Source organism: Meriones unguiculatus, chromosome 7 (assembly GCF_030254825.1).
Source record: "Meriones unguiculatus strain TT.TT164.6M chromosome 7, Bangor_MerUng_6.1, whole genome shotgun sequence".
Classification (NCBI taxonomy): Eukaryota; Metazoa; Chordata; class Mammalia; order Rodentia; family Muridae; genus Meriones; species Meriones unguiculatus.
In genome coordinates, this window is record NC_083355.1 from 106,224,053 (window position 1) to 106,241,024 (window position 16,972).

General features: G+C 51.1%; 1 protein-coding gene across 6 annotated transcripts in view; it reads right to left on the minus strand.

The window, feature by feature from the left end:
• Window positions 1-16,165, minus strand: part of Ttc7b (tetratricopeptide repeat domain 7B) — a 200,139-nt gene extending 183,974 nt beyond the window's left edge. For 4 of the 6 annotated variants that reach the window (XM_060388045.1, XM_060388042.1, XM_060388040.1 and 1 more), the window contains exon 1: window positions 15,893-16,165. In XM_060388045.1, coding sequence (XP_060244028.1) covers window positions 15,893-16,013 — 121 coding nt within the window. In that variant the 5' untranslated portion in view covers window positions 16,014-16,165. The remainder of the gene's footprint in view (window positions 1-15,892) is intronic. The other 2 variants (XM_060388039.1, XM_060388041.1) reach the window with 2 other exon arrangements.
• Between the last annotated feature and the right edge of the window lie 807 nt (window positions 16,166-16,972).

The following is a 16,972-nucleotide window of genomic DNA, read 5'->3' on the forward strand; positions in this document are numbered from 1 at the left end:
CTGTAAGCTAATCTAAGTTCTCTCGGTTCACTGAGGGAACTAAATGCATTTTCGGGTAAACACTGTTTTCAACTTACACACGTTGCGATGGCTAGATTTACTGTCCATGTCACTAGATTTAAAACCACCCAGGAGGCACACCTCCTAGGTGTGCCCTATGTATGAGGGCATTTAATAGAGGCGTGAAACTACTCTAACAGATTTAGCAGAGGAAGGAAGACCTACCCTGAATGTGGGTAGCAAGGCTATAAGGTAATAGTCTTCGGTCTAAAAGAAAAAAAACGTCTACAGAAGGCTGCATTCCTCTTTCTTCGATCTGATTCTCTCAGATGTGAACAGTGCTCACTGCCACAGCCCCAAGCTGCTCCTGCTCCATGCCTATCCCACCATGACAGACTGTGTTTCCTTAAACTGTGAGCCACAATAAATCTTTTCTTGCATAAATGATTCTTGTCAGGTATTTGGTCACAGCAATAAGAAGAGCAACTAATGCAAGAGGTTTATCAGAGCATAATGCCACTGTCAAGTGAAAAAGCATTCATATATTTTTGAATTATTTGATTTTTTACTACTGTGTACATTCATTTGATATATAAAACATTAATCAGCTAATTCATTATATTTATTTTATTTGTGTGTATGTACACACATCACAGAATACACATGAAGGCCAAAGAACAATTTCTTGGAGTTAGTTCTGTCCCTCCACCTGGGGATGGAATTGAGGTCATCAAGCCTGGCAGCAAATGGCTTTACTCACCAAGTCCTCTCAGCAGCCCCTAACCAGTTAATTTAAAAGGAGAAGAGGCGGCATGTTCTAGTGTGCCCTGAATCTTGAGTGTCTGCTCTTGGCCACCCACAGAGGAGTTCGCGTGACTTCCATTACCCTCTTAGAGTCTAGCGTAAAGTGACACAGCTGTGATCACTCACTCCTGAGGATCCACCTCCCTCTCTCACACATGCTCCAGGTCTTCAGCATCCTCCTGAGGCCATGGTCAATAGTCTCACCTACCAGCCTGCACACACTGGGATTTCTGTGGAATTCCAGAGTGTTGATTTGAACAAAACCGGGGCCTCAAGCTCACAGGGAGTGGCACTATTAGGAGGTGTGGCCTTGTTAAAATACATGTGGGTTTGTTGGAGGGAGAGCATCACTGGGGTGGGCTTTGAGGTCTCAAATGTTCAAGCCAGGTTTAGTGTGGCATTCACTTTCTGCTGCCTTCTGATCTGGATGTAGAGCTCTCAGTTCCTTGTCCAGCACCATGTCTGCCTGCACACTGCCATGCTTCCTGCTAGGATGATAATGGACGTTTTAAACCTCTGAAACTGTAAGTCAAGCCCCGATTAAATGTTTTCCTTTATAAGAGTTGCTGTGGTCAGTGTGTCTCTTCACAGCAATAAAACCCTACCTGAGATACCCAACATCCTTTAAGACACACTTCAGGACTGCTTAGGGCAGCTTCCTCCAGCTCCTTAGGCCTGAGCTAATCCTTACAGCACCTGCACAGCCACACAGCACCTGCAGGGACTGCCAAAACTGCTGCTACGATGGAGAGGATAAAGTGTCTTCAGAGAGCTCACACCCCAGTTAGGGCAGACAGATAAATCAGAAAGGGGCCATGGAGTGACAGGGTACAGAGAATGGGACAAGGTGAGGTGACAGTTAGTGTAGTGGCCAGCCCAGGAAAAGACTCTCCCAGGAGAGGACTCGAGACAATGACAACACAGTCAGGAATGCAAAGAAAGACCTGTGGGAAGGGCATTCCAGAGAGGGTTGGTGTCAGTGGTATGGTCTAGGAAAATTACATAAAAGAGGGGAGGTGTTGGGTGGTATGGCCTAGGACCAGTAAGAAAGCTGGGATGGCACGGGGTAGGCAGACACTACTAAGAGCAGCATGCATTGTCAGTGAAAGGTCTTGGACGGTTTGTAAGCAGTGATGAAATGCTGACTTAAGTTTCTGAAAGCTCCCTGCATTTGCTGTGAACTCAGTAAAGAGGAAAGAACAGAAATAAATTACTACAGTATTCAGGTGAGAGGTGACAGCAGTTCAGACAAGAGTGAGGTAAGAAAGTGAGAACAGACCAAATGGGAACATACTTCAGAGGCAAAACAAACCAGGTGTGCCCTAGACTGGGTTGGGAATATGGCCTCAGCAATTCCATGCCCTGAGCTCGGGAAGGTGTGAATACATTTTAAGTGTCAAAGGGGACTCTGCACGTGTGACTATGTGAAGACTGGAGATGAAAAATGAAGACTGTGTACATTCATTTGATATATAAAACATTAATCAGCTAATTCATTATATTTATTTTATTTGTGTGTATGTACACACATCACAGAATACACATGAAGGCCAAAGAACAATTTCTTGGAGTTAGTTCTGTCCCTCCACCTGGGGATGGAATTGAGGTCATCAAGCCTGGCAGCAAATGGCTTTACTCACCAAGTCCTCTCAGCAGCCCCTAACCAGTTAATTTAAAAGGAGAAGAGGCGGCATGTTCTAGTGTGCCCTGAATCTTGAGTGTCTGCTCAAGATTCTCCTGAATTGTTTGAGGGAACAGCTGAAGGTTAGCATCCACAGATGTGACTACAGGGTGGAGAGAGGGGGGAGGCTGCACTGCTCACTGTAAAGCTGGAGAAGAGGCAGCAGGAGCCACACAACATCCTCAGCTACAGGGATGGGGACCCAGGCAGGGGAGGTCGGCGGAGCCAGCCAGCTGTGGGGCTCCAGGGACAGCTCTTGATTAACTCTTGAATCAACATTTGAATTACCCTCGATTATCCAATGAGGTCCATGGCCCAACTCCTCACCTCCACAATGCTACGAGGATACAACTGTGGGATAACTTGTTACAGCAGCCAACCTGACGCTATCTAGGAGGAGGCCTATGAGAAGGAGAAGGATTAAAGAGGAATCTTCTACGGCAGACCTCAGAGTGGATAGTGGTGCCATAGCACCGTTTACAGAAGTAGAAGAATGAAGCCAAATTCAACCTGCAATGGCATTCAGTTTCCAAGTCCAGATCAAAGCTAACAGAGACTGAAGGGAAAGGCCTAGGAAGAAAAATCAGGACACGTCTGCTACAGAAACCAAAAGAAGACCTTTGGGAAAAGCATTGAGGTGGGGGAGGTGTTGTCTCAGCAGGAACCCAACAGGTGTGGTCTAGCATGTCTGGCAAGAAGCCAAGTGAGTAACAGGCTGGAACATCAATCGAGACAAGCATGCAGGCACGGCCATTACATTTGACATGGCGTCCACACCACAGGGTGACTTTGACAGACAGTCTTTGTGGAACCAGAGGGTGCAGAGGCCAATCCGGCCTGTCAGAGGGCAAGTCACTGCTGGAAAACGGAAGAGACAGCAGGGACACTGACTAGACTGCTGCAGCTAGGACCAACAATGCTGTGACAGGAAAGCTCAGGCACCTGTGTGCTGAGCACAATCCCAGAGAGGCAGAGAAAATAACAAAGACAGGCCTGAGGTGGAGGGAATGAGGGGAGGGCCATGAGCAGAGGGAAAGGGCTGTTTCCTTTGAAGGAGCTGAATTCCAAAGCTGTGACAGGAGGGAAAGCTGACAGGTTTCACATAGTATGGCAGGGAGCTTTCCTGGTTAAGTCTGAGGCAAGGTCACGGGAGAAGTCTGTCTTGGAAGGTAGGATCACAAACCGACAGAAGGGCACTGGGGCTTGCTGGATAGGCAGAGGACACTAGTCTGTCCTCTCAGTACTTATTCAGTTCTGACACCAGTGCCTGGCACACAGTAGGTGCTCAGAAAGTACTTCTGAAACCATTGATTCATATGCTGCCCCTCTCTAGACAGCAGTCAACCAAGTACACTGGTCTTGGGAGACTGTTCCCCAAAGCTTTCCCACACATCAGCCATGATTGCTGACCAAATCCTACCTCAGGGCTTCTCCTGGACAACTCCTCGAGCTGCCTTTGTTTAAACTGTGACCTAGTTCACAACGTAAGAGTATCTGGAACTCTTGATTGAAAGCAAAGACGGCAAAAGTCAAAGATTATGGGGCCCAGAAGAAATTGGTATAAATGATCTTCTAAGGAAAACTTTGTAGTCAAAGTCCAAGTTCCATCCCAAAACCTCTTCCCTACCACACACAGCACAGAAATGGGAGAAAACAGGATAGGAGACAGCAACTTGGGAAAAGAAGAAAAAACATACTGGTTACACACTCTGTTACACACTCATACACATGTGCACACTCTTAGTCATACATTTATACACACCCTCGAGCAGACTCAGCTACACACTCACACTCATGCTCACGCTCACATCCTCAGCTCACACAGACTATCGCTCATATACATACACACGATACCCTCCCACACATTCACCATCACAATCTCCTATACACTCACCACATCTACGCTAATCACACACTCACACACCATATTTAGGTGAACATTCACTCCCTCTCGAGAAATCCAAGAAAGAAAAGCTGAAAGCCAGTTGCCTAGGGTTGACTGGCCTGTCTGCAGAGCTCTGAGGGAGGAAGCAACCACGGGGTAAAGGATGTTATCAGACTAGCCCAGAGGCTAGGACATGATCTTCTCAGGAAGCCAGCTTCACACACACAAGTCAGACACACCCAGAGAGAGCTGACAGAATCTCCCAGAGGAGGCAACGCCCAGGTCAGGTCAGCCCTCACTGGGCATGGCCTGTGAGGAGCCGGGGACCCTAAGTCCTGGCACAGAGGGCACTCACGTAGAGAGAAAGGAACTATGATAAAGGGGCTGGCTCAGAGACCCTGTTCCCAGGCTTGTGGGCCCAAGACTCAGTATCAACAAAGTGGCATTTGCTGTAGCTCACGGGCTTGGCATGCTCTGCAGCACGTCCTTGTCAACTGACCACTCCTGGGCACTCTGGAGCTTGAAAAAAGCCTTTGAACCTACCAGGGCAGTGCCTCCAGGGAATCAGGACTCCCAGGACAGAGTAAGCAGTCCAAAAACAAGCAGAACAGAGATAAAGAGGGCAGTGGGAGAACCACCTCTGTGTCCTGGGAAAGACTCCTCAGATACCCACAAGAGCGCCAGGGAAGAAAGAGTTTCAGTGTTCAGTCATCCCTAACAGCATCCATCAGCCAGAATATACACAGAGCCCTAGGCAAGCAGGCCAGGGAAACCACCCAATACCAACAGTCTTGCATTTGAACCTGGTTTCAGACTCCCTCCTGTGGGCTGCCATGGTCCTCAGCCGGTTACCACACCCAGCCCCAACTTGAGCAGCATCTACTCTGTCTCCATGCTCTATGCCTAGACAGATGGACAGATCTCAGTGGCCACTCCACAGCCTCAGGGCAGTGGGCAGTCCTCAGCAGAGATGCAGTGTTTGAAGAACAAATAAGTCCATAAATTCCTCAAAGGTAGCTAGTTCGTTAACTGTGCACCACTGTGGACCTGACACTGTTATTAGGCCTTGGGTACATTAAATCATTACCTGTGTACCAGCTGTGTGCCTGGTACTGGTGCTTGGGGTATACGGCAATGAACAAAACCAACCAAAAGGTCCAACTCTTGGACCTGACAGTGTAGTGGTGACATTTATCTAGTGGTGACATGTATATTACATATACAACTTCCCCACATCCTATGCTGGGAACATCAAAGTGATGAGTGAATGGCTGGAAAAGGGCAGATGCGGACTCTGTCAGCCACGAGTAGCAACCCTGCCTCTGTGAGGCAGCTGATGGCATTTGTCCTCATCTTTGGGTCTTTGTCACATTTAGCCCAACAGGGACCCCCACCCCTGCTCACATTTGCTATCGCTGCTGTTATTGTCATCATACTTCTGCTCCCTTTGCTCCTCTGGAGAGCTAGGCATCTGGACCCTAACACTTTCTGTGATGGTTTGAATGAGAATGCCCCCATAGACTCATATATTTGCAAGCTTGGTCCCCAGTGGATGAACTGTTTGGAAGGACTAGGAGCCATGGCCTTGTTCAAATAGGTGGAGGAGGTGTGTCTCCGGGATGGGCGTTGAGTTTTCAAAGCCCACACCAGGTCCAGTGTCCCTCTCTCTACCTGCTCTCCACGGATCCGGATGTAAAAAGCTCTCGGCTACTGCTCCAGCACCATGCCTGTCTGCTTCCTGCCACAATGATAACAAACTCACCCTCTGAAACTGTAAGCAAACCCCCAGTTAAATGCCTTCTTTGATAAGAGTTGCCTTGGTCATGGTGTCTCTTCTCAGCAGTGGAACCCTGACCAAGGCACCTTCCTTCCCCAGACCAGACTCCTCACCACCAGCTGGGTGCTTCTGCTCCTTACACCTCAAAAATCCAGGCACGGCATGCCTCTCCTGATGTCAGACAGGGCGATGCCACTGCTGTCCCCGCACCAGACCTCCTTTCCCTTGCTAAACGCTTTATCCAGCTGCCCTGAATGCCAGGTCTGGCAAGTAAACTCCTCAGGGGTAGGTTGTGCATTCATTATGCACCACTGTGTGCCTGGCAACATACTCAGGGCTTTCAGTGCTAAACCCAGTCTTTGTTCACTAAATGATGTCCCTTGACTCTGAAGTGCCCCCATAGGCTCATGTGTGTAAACACTTGGTCTCAGCTGGTAGAGATGTTTGGGAAGGTTGTGAGACCTTCAGGAGGTGGAGCCCCAGTATAGGAAGTAGGTCACTGGGGGCAGGCCTTGAGGCTCTATAGCCTGGACAGACTTCTTGCTCACTCTCAGCTTCCTGAGTACACACGCAATGTGAAGAGCCAGCTTCCTGCTCCTGCTACATGGTGGGGTGCACTGTAAAACCGGGAGCCAAAAATGAATCCTTTTTCCCTTAAGTTGCTTTTGTTGGGATTTTTTTCTTAATCACAGCAACAGAAAAGAAACGAAGACAGCTTGTCAGTTCCATCAACCTGCTCAAAATCTTCCCCCTGGACTCTACCAGGCCTATCCACTGCCACCATGTCCAACCTGGCCCCAGCCCTCCAGCAAACCAACAACAGCCTGTGTGGTTATGATGCTGTCATGTTTTCCCCAGACTTCAGGGTCTCATGTCTCATCACATGAACATTGCTCTTACGTCTGGTCCAGGGACTCCCTGTGGCCTAGATACCTGGCATGGTAATTAAGAGCCATGCTTCCATATGCTGCAGTGTTGTCTCAGCAGTTAAGAGCACTTGTTGCTCTTGCAGTGGACCTGGGGTCAATTCCCAGCACACACTTATCAGTTCACAACTATCTCTAACTCAAGTCCCAGGGCATCTGAAGCCTTCTCACCTTTGCAGGCATCAGGCACACATGTGGTGCACATACATAACATGTAGGCAAAACACCCATACACATAAAATAATAATAAATAAACCTTTTTTTTTTTAAGAGAGCCTGCTTCCTGACTCCAACAGACAGCACCTCCTAAAGCACAGGCTCAGCCTGAAGTCCCTCTGCCACCTGGTGCTTTGTCTGCACACAGTAGGTGCTCATTAATTACTATGCTACAAAGAAAGTGCCTCACAGCTGCCAGCTCAAGCCACAAAGATTCTGTGTGAAAACGCAGTCTGAGCCCCTGCCTTAGCCAAGAGGAGCCTCCTCCAGGACATGTCTGAACCTCTACCATGTCCAGAGGCCCTGTCCTCACTGCTTCTCAAACCACGACAGGCTCAGTGCCCTTGGCACCACTGGGGGCTTGCTTAAGAATGTGACCCCTCCAAGACTTGCTGCACAGGATTTGCACTAGTGGAGCTGGGCAGCCTGGACTCTAAGAGTTGTCTCAGCGATTCTTTAATCCGACCTGACCAGAAAAACGTGAGTGCTAGGATGATAACGAAACTAGTCAGCGAGCATCTCTGAACCTTAGTCTACTCATCCCCTGAAGGAGAAGCATTATGACCGTTGCTAGGGCAATTACCAAGAGTTTGTGTAGAAGTTCACACCCAGCATCTGACACAGAGCCTAAGGAATGCTGTCCCGTCTCTTTCCCTACTGACACGGTTTTAACCTCTGCAATTCAGGAAAACTAGCTGTAGAGGACCTTGGTGGATGGGGTAGTGTATGAAGATGCTGACTCTAGGCCTCGCAGGCCTCCGAAAGAATCCAAAAGCTCTGCTCTGCATGGTTCTGGCCCTTCACCCCTGACGCTCCAGTAAGCAGCGATAGACAAGCCCTCTGGTGGCGCTGTTGCAGCCCCTGCGCTAGGTTCTTGGCGGCTTTTGGTTGTCCTTCATGTTTAACATGGCACTGTTTATCCTTGTCCTGATGGTTGAGGGGGATGCTTTTGGAAGACATGAAAACCTCCTTCTTACTGGGCCCCTCAATGGGAACGCCAGCTTTCACACACATCAGCTGCCTGCAACACTCCTTCATCTGCCAAGCATGAGGTCACCCAGAAGGAGAGGACTCTTGCCATGTGAGGCCAACAAGAATGAAGAGCAAAGGCTATTCCCAAGAGCCCAGGCCAAGCTAAGCTGGCCAGGCAGCCCCAGGGCAGTGAGGAGGTGGAATCGTTGAGATGCCTTTAGCAGTAAGTAATAACGCAAACACCTGGCTCAAGTGTGGTCTCTATGAAGGAACTTATTATCTCACACAACAGGAAGCCCAGAGAAGAGCTGCTGCAGGTAGAAGCCGTCTCTACGCTGCCACCTTCCATGGGCCGGCCTCACCCAGGCGCCAGGAACCATTAAGAGCACAAGATAGCAGCAGCTGCTCCAGGCCTCAAAGGCATAAACAGTTTTTTTCAGGCAAGAAAAGTGCTGCTGCTTCTTCCCTTAGAAGCATGCAGAGGGGTTCTTCAGCAAGAGGAAATCTTTCCCAGAAGCCTCTGCATCAAGTAAATACGCACTACTGTTCCACTGACTAGAGCCCGTCACGTGCTTACACCTGAGCCAGTCGTCGAATGGGTAGCAAAACCTCAGAACCAATCATAAGCATGAAGTTGGAACCACAAATCAGGCCGAACCACAGAAAACTGCTCTGCACAGGAATGGCTGGCAGCAGGAAGGGTGGGAAGTGGTGGGCTTTTAGGAAGGGTGAGAGACCCTCAACCTTACCTCCTGAGGTCTGCTCTATTTGCTCAGAGAACTGGACATATTAGCCTATCGGTGGGCCACGTCAGCACAGCACTCCACCGTGAGCCCAGCTCCACAGTTGGGGCCGGAACAACAACGGCCCTCAGCCCTAAAAGTTAGCCACTTGTTAAGACAACAAGAAAGAAGTGTGGGGAAGAGAAAGAGCCTGAGTACAGGGAGTGGGAGAGGGTGACACGGCCACCAGCAGGATAAAACAGCTGGTCCACATGGTAACACTTCCTCTGACCAGGCACTGAGCTAAAAACACTGTTAGGAATTCTAGGCTGTCCTTACAGCTACCTTACAAATTTGACACTTCTGCTACGGGTCATGGAACATCAGCAGGAACTTCTGAAATCAAGGACTCTCTAAAAATCAAGTTTGTTATTTGTTTTAGTGTGTGTGTGTGTGTATGTGTGTGTGTATGTGTGTGTGTGTGTGTATGTGTATGTATGTGTGTGTGTATGTGTTTGTGTGTGTGTGCACACGCATGTAAGCACATGTACGTGGGTGTGCTAGCCCGTACAGATACCTTCACCCATGCATGTGCATTGGAGACAGAGGCTGGCATGGGGGTATATTCCTTAATCACTTTTCATAGAGATTCATACTAAACAGAGCTCATCTTTCTGGCTAGACTGGCTAGCCAGCAAAACCTGGGACCAACCTGCCTCAGCTCCCAAGACTGAGGTTACTGGCACATGCTGCCATATCCAGCTTCTTTCGTGGGCACTAGGAGTTGGAACTCCGAGCCTCATGCTTTCCCACTGAACCATCTCCCCAGGCCCCCAAAGTAGGTTTTCCCTGTCATCTGAGTAAAGACCTGAGATGAACTGGCACCTGTTCAGGGTCTTGGCCCTTTACAATGACTATTCATATGCTTTGGGGCACAAATGAAGTGGTCCCCTGTCCCAGCTTGGAGTGTCACACAGTGCTCAGGATAGATGCCATATTCTGAAAGGATCCCTCATTTAGAAATGCATCTGGCTTTAAGGGGTTCAAAGGATGTTCTGTGTGTCGCCATTTACTCCACAGTTTTTGCAAGGTCGTCTCACACAGGGAACTCAAGGAGTGGAACTCTGCTCATTTCTCCTGACTAGAGCTTCACGGGAGACACCCCCTTCTCCGGGCCTGCTCTCTCATCCATGGAATTAGACTCGGCTCCTGGATTTCAAGGGTTTGTTCTCTAAGCATGTGAGCCCCTCCTTCAAAGGAAACCTTAGGGAGAAGCTCCAGGGAGGCCTGCCCTCTCCCCCATAAGAGGTCCACAGACAACACAATTTGAAAAATGACATCTGGCATGATCTCTAAGGTCTTACTTGGTCCAGATTCTTCTGGTTGCACTTTCTGTGAGGGAAGGGCAGCCGGGAAGAACTTGGACCAGACTCTGACAGATGGGCAGGTTCTGACCTTCAGCGAAGATTCCATGAATAGCATGAGCAAAAGAGGAGCCATAAGCCAAGGGCCAGGAATCCAAACCAGTCTGGGGATGAGGAAAGGACACTGTTCCCAGGTGACAGGAGGGTGTGCTCCAAGATCTGTTGGACCAAGCTGATGAATGTCAGGAATCCTTCTCTTCCACAGATCATGGCCTCAAAATTCTCGCAAGCGTGAGGCCAAGGAGAGGGCAGGGCCGTTCCAGCCCTTGTCAACTGTGAGGAGTCAAGGTCTTTCTGCTCTCATTGCAGGGACCAGGAGCACCGAAGTCTAGTCACCTCCAGCAATCCAAAAGTAAGGGTATATTCTGTACCAAAAAGCTTCGGGGGATATCAAGACCGTGCTTAAGAGCAGGGTGCTGGCCAGGAAGCACAGCTAAAGGGTCACAGGAGGTCTCTCTGACCTGGGGGCAGTTTGACTACCACAGGCATGTTAGGTGCCCCAGGATGTCCTAAGTGGTCATTCCTAAACAGCGAGGCCACTTTCTCACTTCACAGCAGACTCAGATAAAACTCAGCCTTATTTCACAAGAAGCCCTAGGGCCACCAATGACTCTGCCTCTCTTGAGAAGTCTGCAGAGGCTTCAAGACACTAGGCGTCTAGACAAGGAAGCCATGATGCCATTCATTCCCTTCCTCCAGACTGCATGGGGTCAGCAGCAGGCAAATCAAGAACCTCTCTCTCATAGCATGGTCCAGAAAGATCTTAGGGCCAGCTCTGACCCCCAGACTGGCGCCATTCCATACCAACCCAGCACCAAGAGGTGATCAAAATGTCTCGAAGCCTCGCCAAATCAGACAGGCTGAGATCCCTTTCAAGAGAACTAATGCTGAGCCTCCCAACTCCAAGTAAGCTCAGGTGCAGACAGGTTCACAGGTGCCAATCCTCATGGCCACCTTAACGGAACAGTGGGATCTTACCAATGGGAGGCAGGTTGAGAGAGAGAGGGTACGCAGGTGGCTCTCGGTCACTCGGTCAGGTCCAGGGATAGTCTGGGTATTAGCCCAGGTGCACTGCACTCACACAGTGAGCCTTGCCATTAAGGGGCTGGAGACGACATTCTGGGAAGTCAGATCAACAGAGATGTTCTGAGGAGTGGCCTGTGGGCCAGCCAGAAGCTGCTGTGTAACTGGTTTTCCAGCTTCACTCCTGGGCTCCAGCAGCTCCTCGACCCTAGCTGGGGAACCCCAGGCTTCCCTGTACCCGCTGAGCCTCAACAGCTTGTCTTTGCCAGATACAGACTGTGACTCTGCATGGTTGGGGTGGGCTAAGAAACACACTTCTCACATTCTAGGTGATGCTTAAGCTTCAGGTAGCAAGAGCCTAGTCTTCAACAGAAACTTCTGCTTCTCTTAAGCCCGTATCCTCTTTCTAGCGCCAGCTGGCACTGAGCCATCCATTACAACCTGGTTTTGGTTTGGTTTGTTAAGGCAGTGTGGAATGAGGGACTGCGAATGCTTGCAGCTCGTGGGAAAAGGTGTTATAAACTCTAGCCTACCAATGGGAAGACAGGCCAGTTGGTTCAAGGTCACTCGGCCAGCTCCAGGAAGAGTCTGGATATTCGGAGAATGTTTGCCCACCATGCACAGGGCCCAGTGTTCATCCCTAGTACAGACACATATGAATGCCTGTAATCTCAGCACTCTTGAAAGTGGAGGCTGGGGATGAGAAGTTCAAGGTCATCCTCAGCTACATAATAAGTTTGAGGCAAGGCCAGCTTGGGATACATCAAATGTCTCAAAAAAAGAAAAAAAAAATGTTTTTAAAACCATGAATGAAATGGTGCATACAGTGGGGTGTGAGGCAGAAGAGAGATTGCTGCATTTTTCTTCTAACTTGGCATTTGACCTTTTCTAACTTATCCATCTCTTGGCAAAATCTAGCCCCATGTATCTCCAGGGTCAGAATGGAGCTGAGACTCTCAGTGTCCACAGCTTAGAGTCCCTATTGGGGAGTGGCCAGTGCATCCCTGAAAGAGCTGTCCTTGCTGAGTGGAAACAGAACCAGCAACTGCTGCTCTCACCTAGCCCTGGTTCCTGTCTCCCACAGAGAAAAGCCAAAACCATAATGGTAGCTCCTAAAGTCCACACACTCTTGTCTCCACGCAGACCACTGTGCTCAAGGCCCCGCTCTAGAACTCAGTCCTTTAGCTTCTCTGGTCTTATCTCCCAGGTGGCCTTCTCAGTAGGGTTTCCCAAGCCACTTGGCCACCCTGGCGGACTATTTAAAATCTGCAGTCCCTGCAACTCCCCATCCAACCTTTTCCCATTATTCTTCTGGAGGCATGGAGCACCATCGCTACCCTGCCTCCCCGGCCCTTCCCCACCAAAAGGTGGGCCTCATAGAGCTCAGTAACATGCCATTTTTGTCTCTATTCTCTAGTGCTGCCTCCTGTAGCTCACAGTGGGTACTCAATATTTGTAGAATTAATGGAATCAATGAGGAAAGAAAGAAAGGCCAGCTACTTTGATGTCAGGCTCTGTGGCTGACATAGAAGACTCAAAAACTTTAATCCTTTTTCTTTTTTTTTTCTTGACACAGGGTCTCCTATAACTCAAGCAATCTGAAACTGATCACTTAGCCATGGATGACCTTAACTCTCACCCACTTTCTGTTTGTGATTACAGATATGCCAAGGCACACCCAGTTTGTATACACTATTGGATTTCAAACCCAGGACTTTCTAACTTGTTGTGTGTTTTGAGGCACTATGTAGCCTTCACTGGGGTGGAACTCACAGAGACTGGCCTCTGTCTCTGGTGCTGAGATGAAAGGGGTATCACCATGGCCATCCTGCCCTCTTTTAACCTTCATAATTCCCTGAAAGGTACTTCTTTAGAAAGAAGCTAACTAACAAACAAAAGCCGCATGGTCTCACTATGGGGCCCTCTACGGCCTGGAACTCAGAGCTCTGCTTGGCTCTAGAATGACAGGCCTAAAGACCTGTCAGCTGAGTAGTGAGGCAACTGAGGCTCTGGGTTGTTCAGTGATGTGACCAAGGTCACTGGGGCAGGAAGTGGCAGGCGCAGGCGCAGGCCCCTGGCTACTGGCTACAAGGACTGCGTGCTCTTGTTGGCCCCAGGCCGCCTTCAAAAAAGCTTAGTATGGTAAGCATGGCATTAACTCATCTTCCTTACTTCAAGCAGCAACGCTTTAACTTAAGCAGCTTGTCACCTGTCTAAAACTTCTGCTAGCAAGCCCACAAGAGGCTGAAGGGGAGCCAGGACCCCCAAAGCCAGAAAGAGGTCCCCCTACCAGCCCTAGGAAGGTCCCATCAGCCAGGGAAGACCCACCCCCAAACGTTTCTCTGTACCTACAGAAGATACACCACTCTGGGTTTGTTTCACCCCTTTCTTCTGCTTTGTTTTTGTCTTTCTGGGCACTCTCTTTGACCTTTTCAAGTCTAGACAACCTTTCCCCATCAATGGCCACCATTCACCATGTGAGGCTCTGGGACAAAACTATCTCCCATGAATTTTCCAAAGCTAACGTATACACAGAGTTCTGCTCATCACCTCTGCCCTGCCCCACCCCACACCCATTCACAGCTGCAGCCCAGGCCATAGGAGCCAGGTTCTGGAAGGAGTGTCAAGCTCAGAGGGGCTATGAAGGTAAGATGGGCCCATGCATGAAAATTCCACAAGCCCTCTCAATCCAGGGACCACAGCAGCTTGAGCCGGTCCCATGTCTTCTCCTGCCCATTATTCCCAATCACACAAACTTGTCTGTTTTCCTTAAGCAGCTTCTCACTGACTGCTTCCAGTTTGTTTCTCAGTGGTCCTCTCAGGGGAAGTAAATGCAGGAGAGCAGGGGCCCGGTCAGCACCTGGCACAGGCGGGCATTGTGCATGCTGAAGAGCAAAGACAGACAGCAGGAAGCAGGTAGAGCTGGGAGGAAGCTCAAAAATCAACCTGCACAGGGGGGATGGAAGTGACACAAGAGACTCAGAACTGTGGCTTCAACGAGAAAAAAAGAAAAGGCAGGTAAAGGGAAGAGACAGAAGAGGGCAAAGGCCAAGCTGCCGTTGGGGTCTTGAGGACTGAACACCTTTCCCTCAAATGCTAACTTAACTGAGTCAAATCACCATTTTCCAAACACCTACCCAAAGCCAGGTACTATAGTCAACGGTGTGCAAAACCACACACCTTGACCTCTCTGCATGGTCATATTTGCCCATAGTCCTAAACTTGGAAGGGAAAACGGGGATGGAGACTTCGCCTCAAAGTGAGAGACTCACTATACAGTAAAAACCAGTTTAAAAAAAAAAAAAAGAAAGTTTTCATTTCCAGGCACCATTTCCGTAAAATCACAGAGACCAACCTTAAAGAGGATATGTGATTTCCCTGCCCATTTCGGGGTAGCATGAGGTGAGAAGGTGAAAAACAGTACATATGTCCTTCCTTGCTTGAGCAGTCATGCCTTCATTCATTCACTCCATGGTTTGGTTGTTTGGCCCGCACTTGCCCAGACAGCCTTGGGAAGCCAGGGGTGAAGGAGGACAAAACCTTCTGGCCTCTCACCAGGCTCCATGAGCCTGCCTGCGGTTTTGGCGCGTACTAAAAGACAAGCAAATATTAACCATACTTGCTTCCAAAACAAATATGGCCACGTGGAGCCTCGCTCTGGAACGTGACTTCAGCTGCAATTTTGGTTTGATGGGTCGGAAGAACCTGTTCAGCAAACGGGGTCATTGGCTAAGTCCAGCCACCAGGTTCCCAACTCAGATTCCCGGCTCCTGAGCGCACCAGGCCCCTCATCCAATCAGCTCCAGTTCCCTCATTGTTACCCATACTCTCCCCTGTCTGCCCAGTAACCTTCTCCCTGACTCCTTGACTCTCTTCCCCTCATACTCTCCACCTGACCTCTCTGGGTCTGCAGATTTGACATCCACCTGTCTGACCTCAAGACACACACCCCAACCTGCCAAGGCCACCCTTTGACACCCTCTAAGTCTGAGCTTCCTCCTGGGGCCCTTGAGTACCATATGTTTACCACATCTCCGTTCACAGGACCCCTGGGTGCACACACACACACACACACACACACACACTCCGGTGGCCCCAAGATGCCCACAGGTACGTCTTGTGGCACCCTACACACACACACAAACACACACACACACACACCAGCGCCAACTTCTTGGAAGCCCTGGGCTGGACCCTGGCCTCTGGGGTCGGGGACAGCAGCGACTCTGAGGAGCCTCTCCTCCCTCCCGGCACGTCTTGGCCTCTGGGGCGCCGCCACGGCCCGCCGGCCCGGCCTCACGCCGCGTGACCGGAGGACCCCGCATTCCCCAGGGGCCTGGCCCGCGCACACCGCGCGGCCTGCGCCTCGCCGCCCGGCCGCGCCCCTGCTCGCGCCCCGCGCCTGGGGCCTAGCCCCGGAGGCCGCGGCGGCCCCCGCAGCCCCGGCGCGCCCCGCGCGTACCGTTGGCGATGAGCTTGGCCGACAGCTGCTTGACCAGCTCGGGGATCCGCTCCCACTGGCACTCGGAGCGGCAGCGCTCGATCTCCGTCTCCAGCCGCGAGCCCGCCTTCCTGGTCGCCATGGCCGCCCTGGCCGGCCCGGCGCGCGCCCGCAGGCCCCGCAGGCCCCGCCGCCGCCGCCGGGCCCCGCGCCGCCTCCCGCTGCGGCCGCGGGCTCGGGCTCCGCGGCTCCCGGCTCGGCGGCGTAACGGGAACGCCGGCCGGGGAAGGGGCGGGGAGCGGGCGGCGGCGGGCGCGGCGGGGCCCCGGGCGCCGCGAGGAGCGGCCCCTGCCGGCCAGGGCCGGAGCCGCAAGCGGGCCGGGGCGGAGGCCGGGCGTGCAGTGAGGAGCGCGGGCAGCCGCTCAGGAGCCAGCCTGGGGCGCTGCGGGGTCAGGCCAGGCCAGCCGCCCCGGGCACGCTGTGGGGCCCCGCAGGCCCGGGTGCCTGCTGTGAGGGGGCCTGAAGGGCGGGCCTGCCTCGGCTTGCCCTGCCATCGCAGCCCGCCTGTGCTGGCCAGCGCCCCTCCTCAGGCTCCCCTGTGCCCCAGCCAGCCGTGGTCCCCACCGGGCCAGAAGGGGCGGAGACTCATCTTTCTCCCCCAGAACCTGCCCGAAGTTCCTTTAGGTGGTGGAGTGGAGGTGGGGCCCATCTGCAAGCCCAGACGCCAGCTGTCTCTTGCCTCATGAGAACGCCAGGTCATCAGTGGGGCTTCCTGGTCTTGACCCTGGAGTGCCAGGGCAGGTGTCTGAGGTGCGCATTATTTCACTTGTGCATTTCTTACTGTGTAGTTAGGGTACCCACGCTGAGGTAGGTAGTCCTTTAGGAAATGGAAAGAAGCAGTTACAAGCCTGTTTTGCTGGAGCTTACATTCCGTTCCTGAAAAGGAATTAAGCGAAAGAGAGTAAGCAAATTAGAAGGTTTAAAAAAAAAATGGCTGAAGAAACAGCAGGATCCAGTGAGAAAGATAAAAGTCAGGAGGGAAGGGTTTCAAATGGGATGGTTAAGGCTGGTGAAGTGACCTTTGACTGTCTTGAAGCTGAG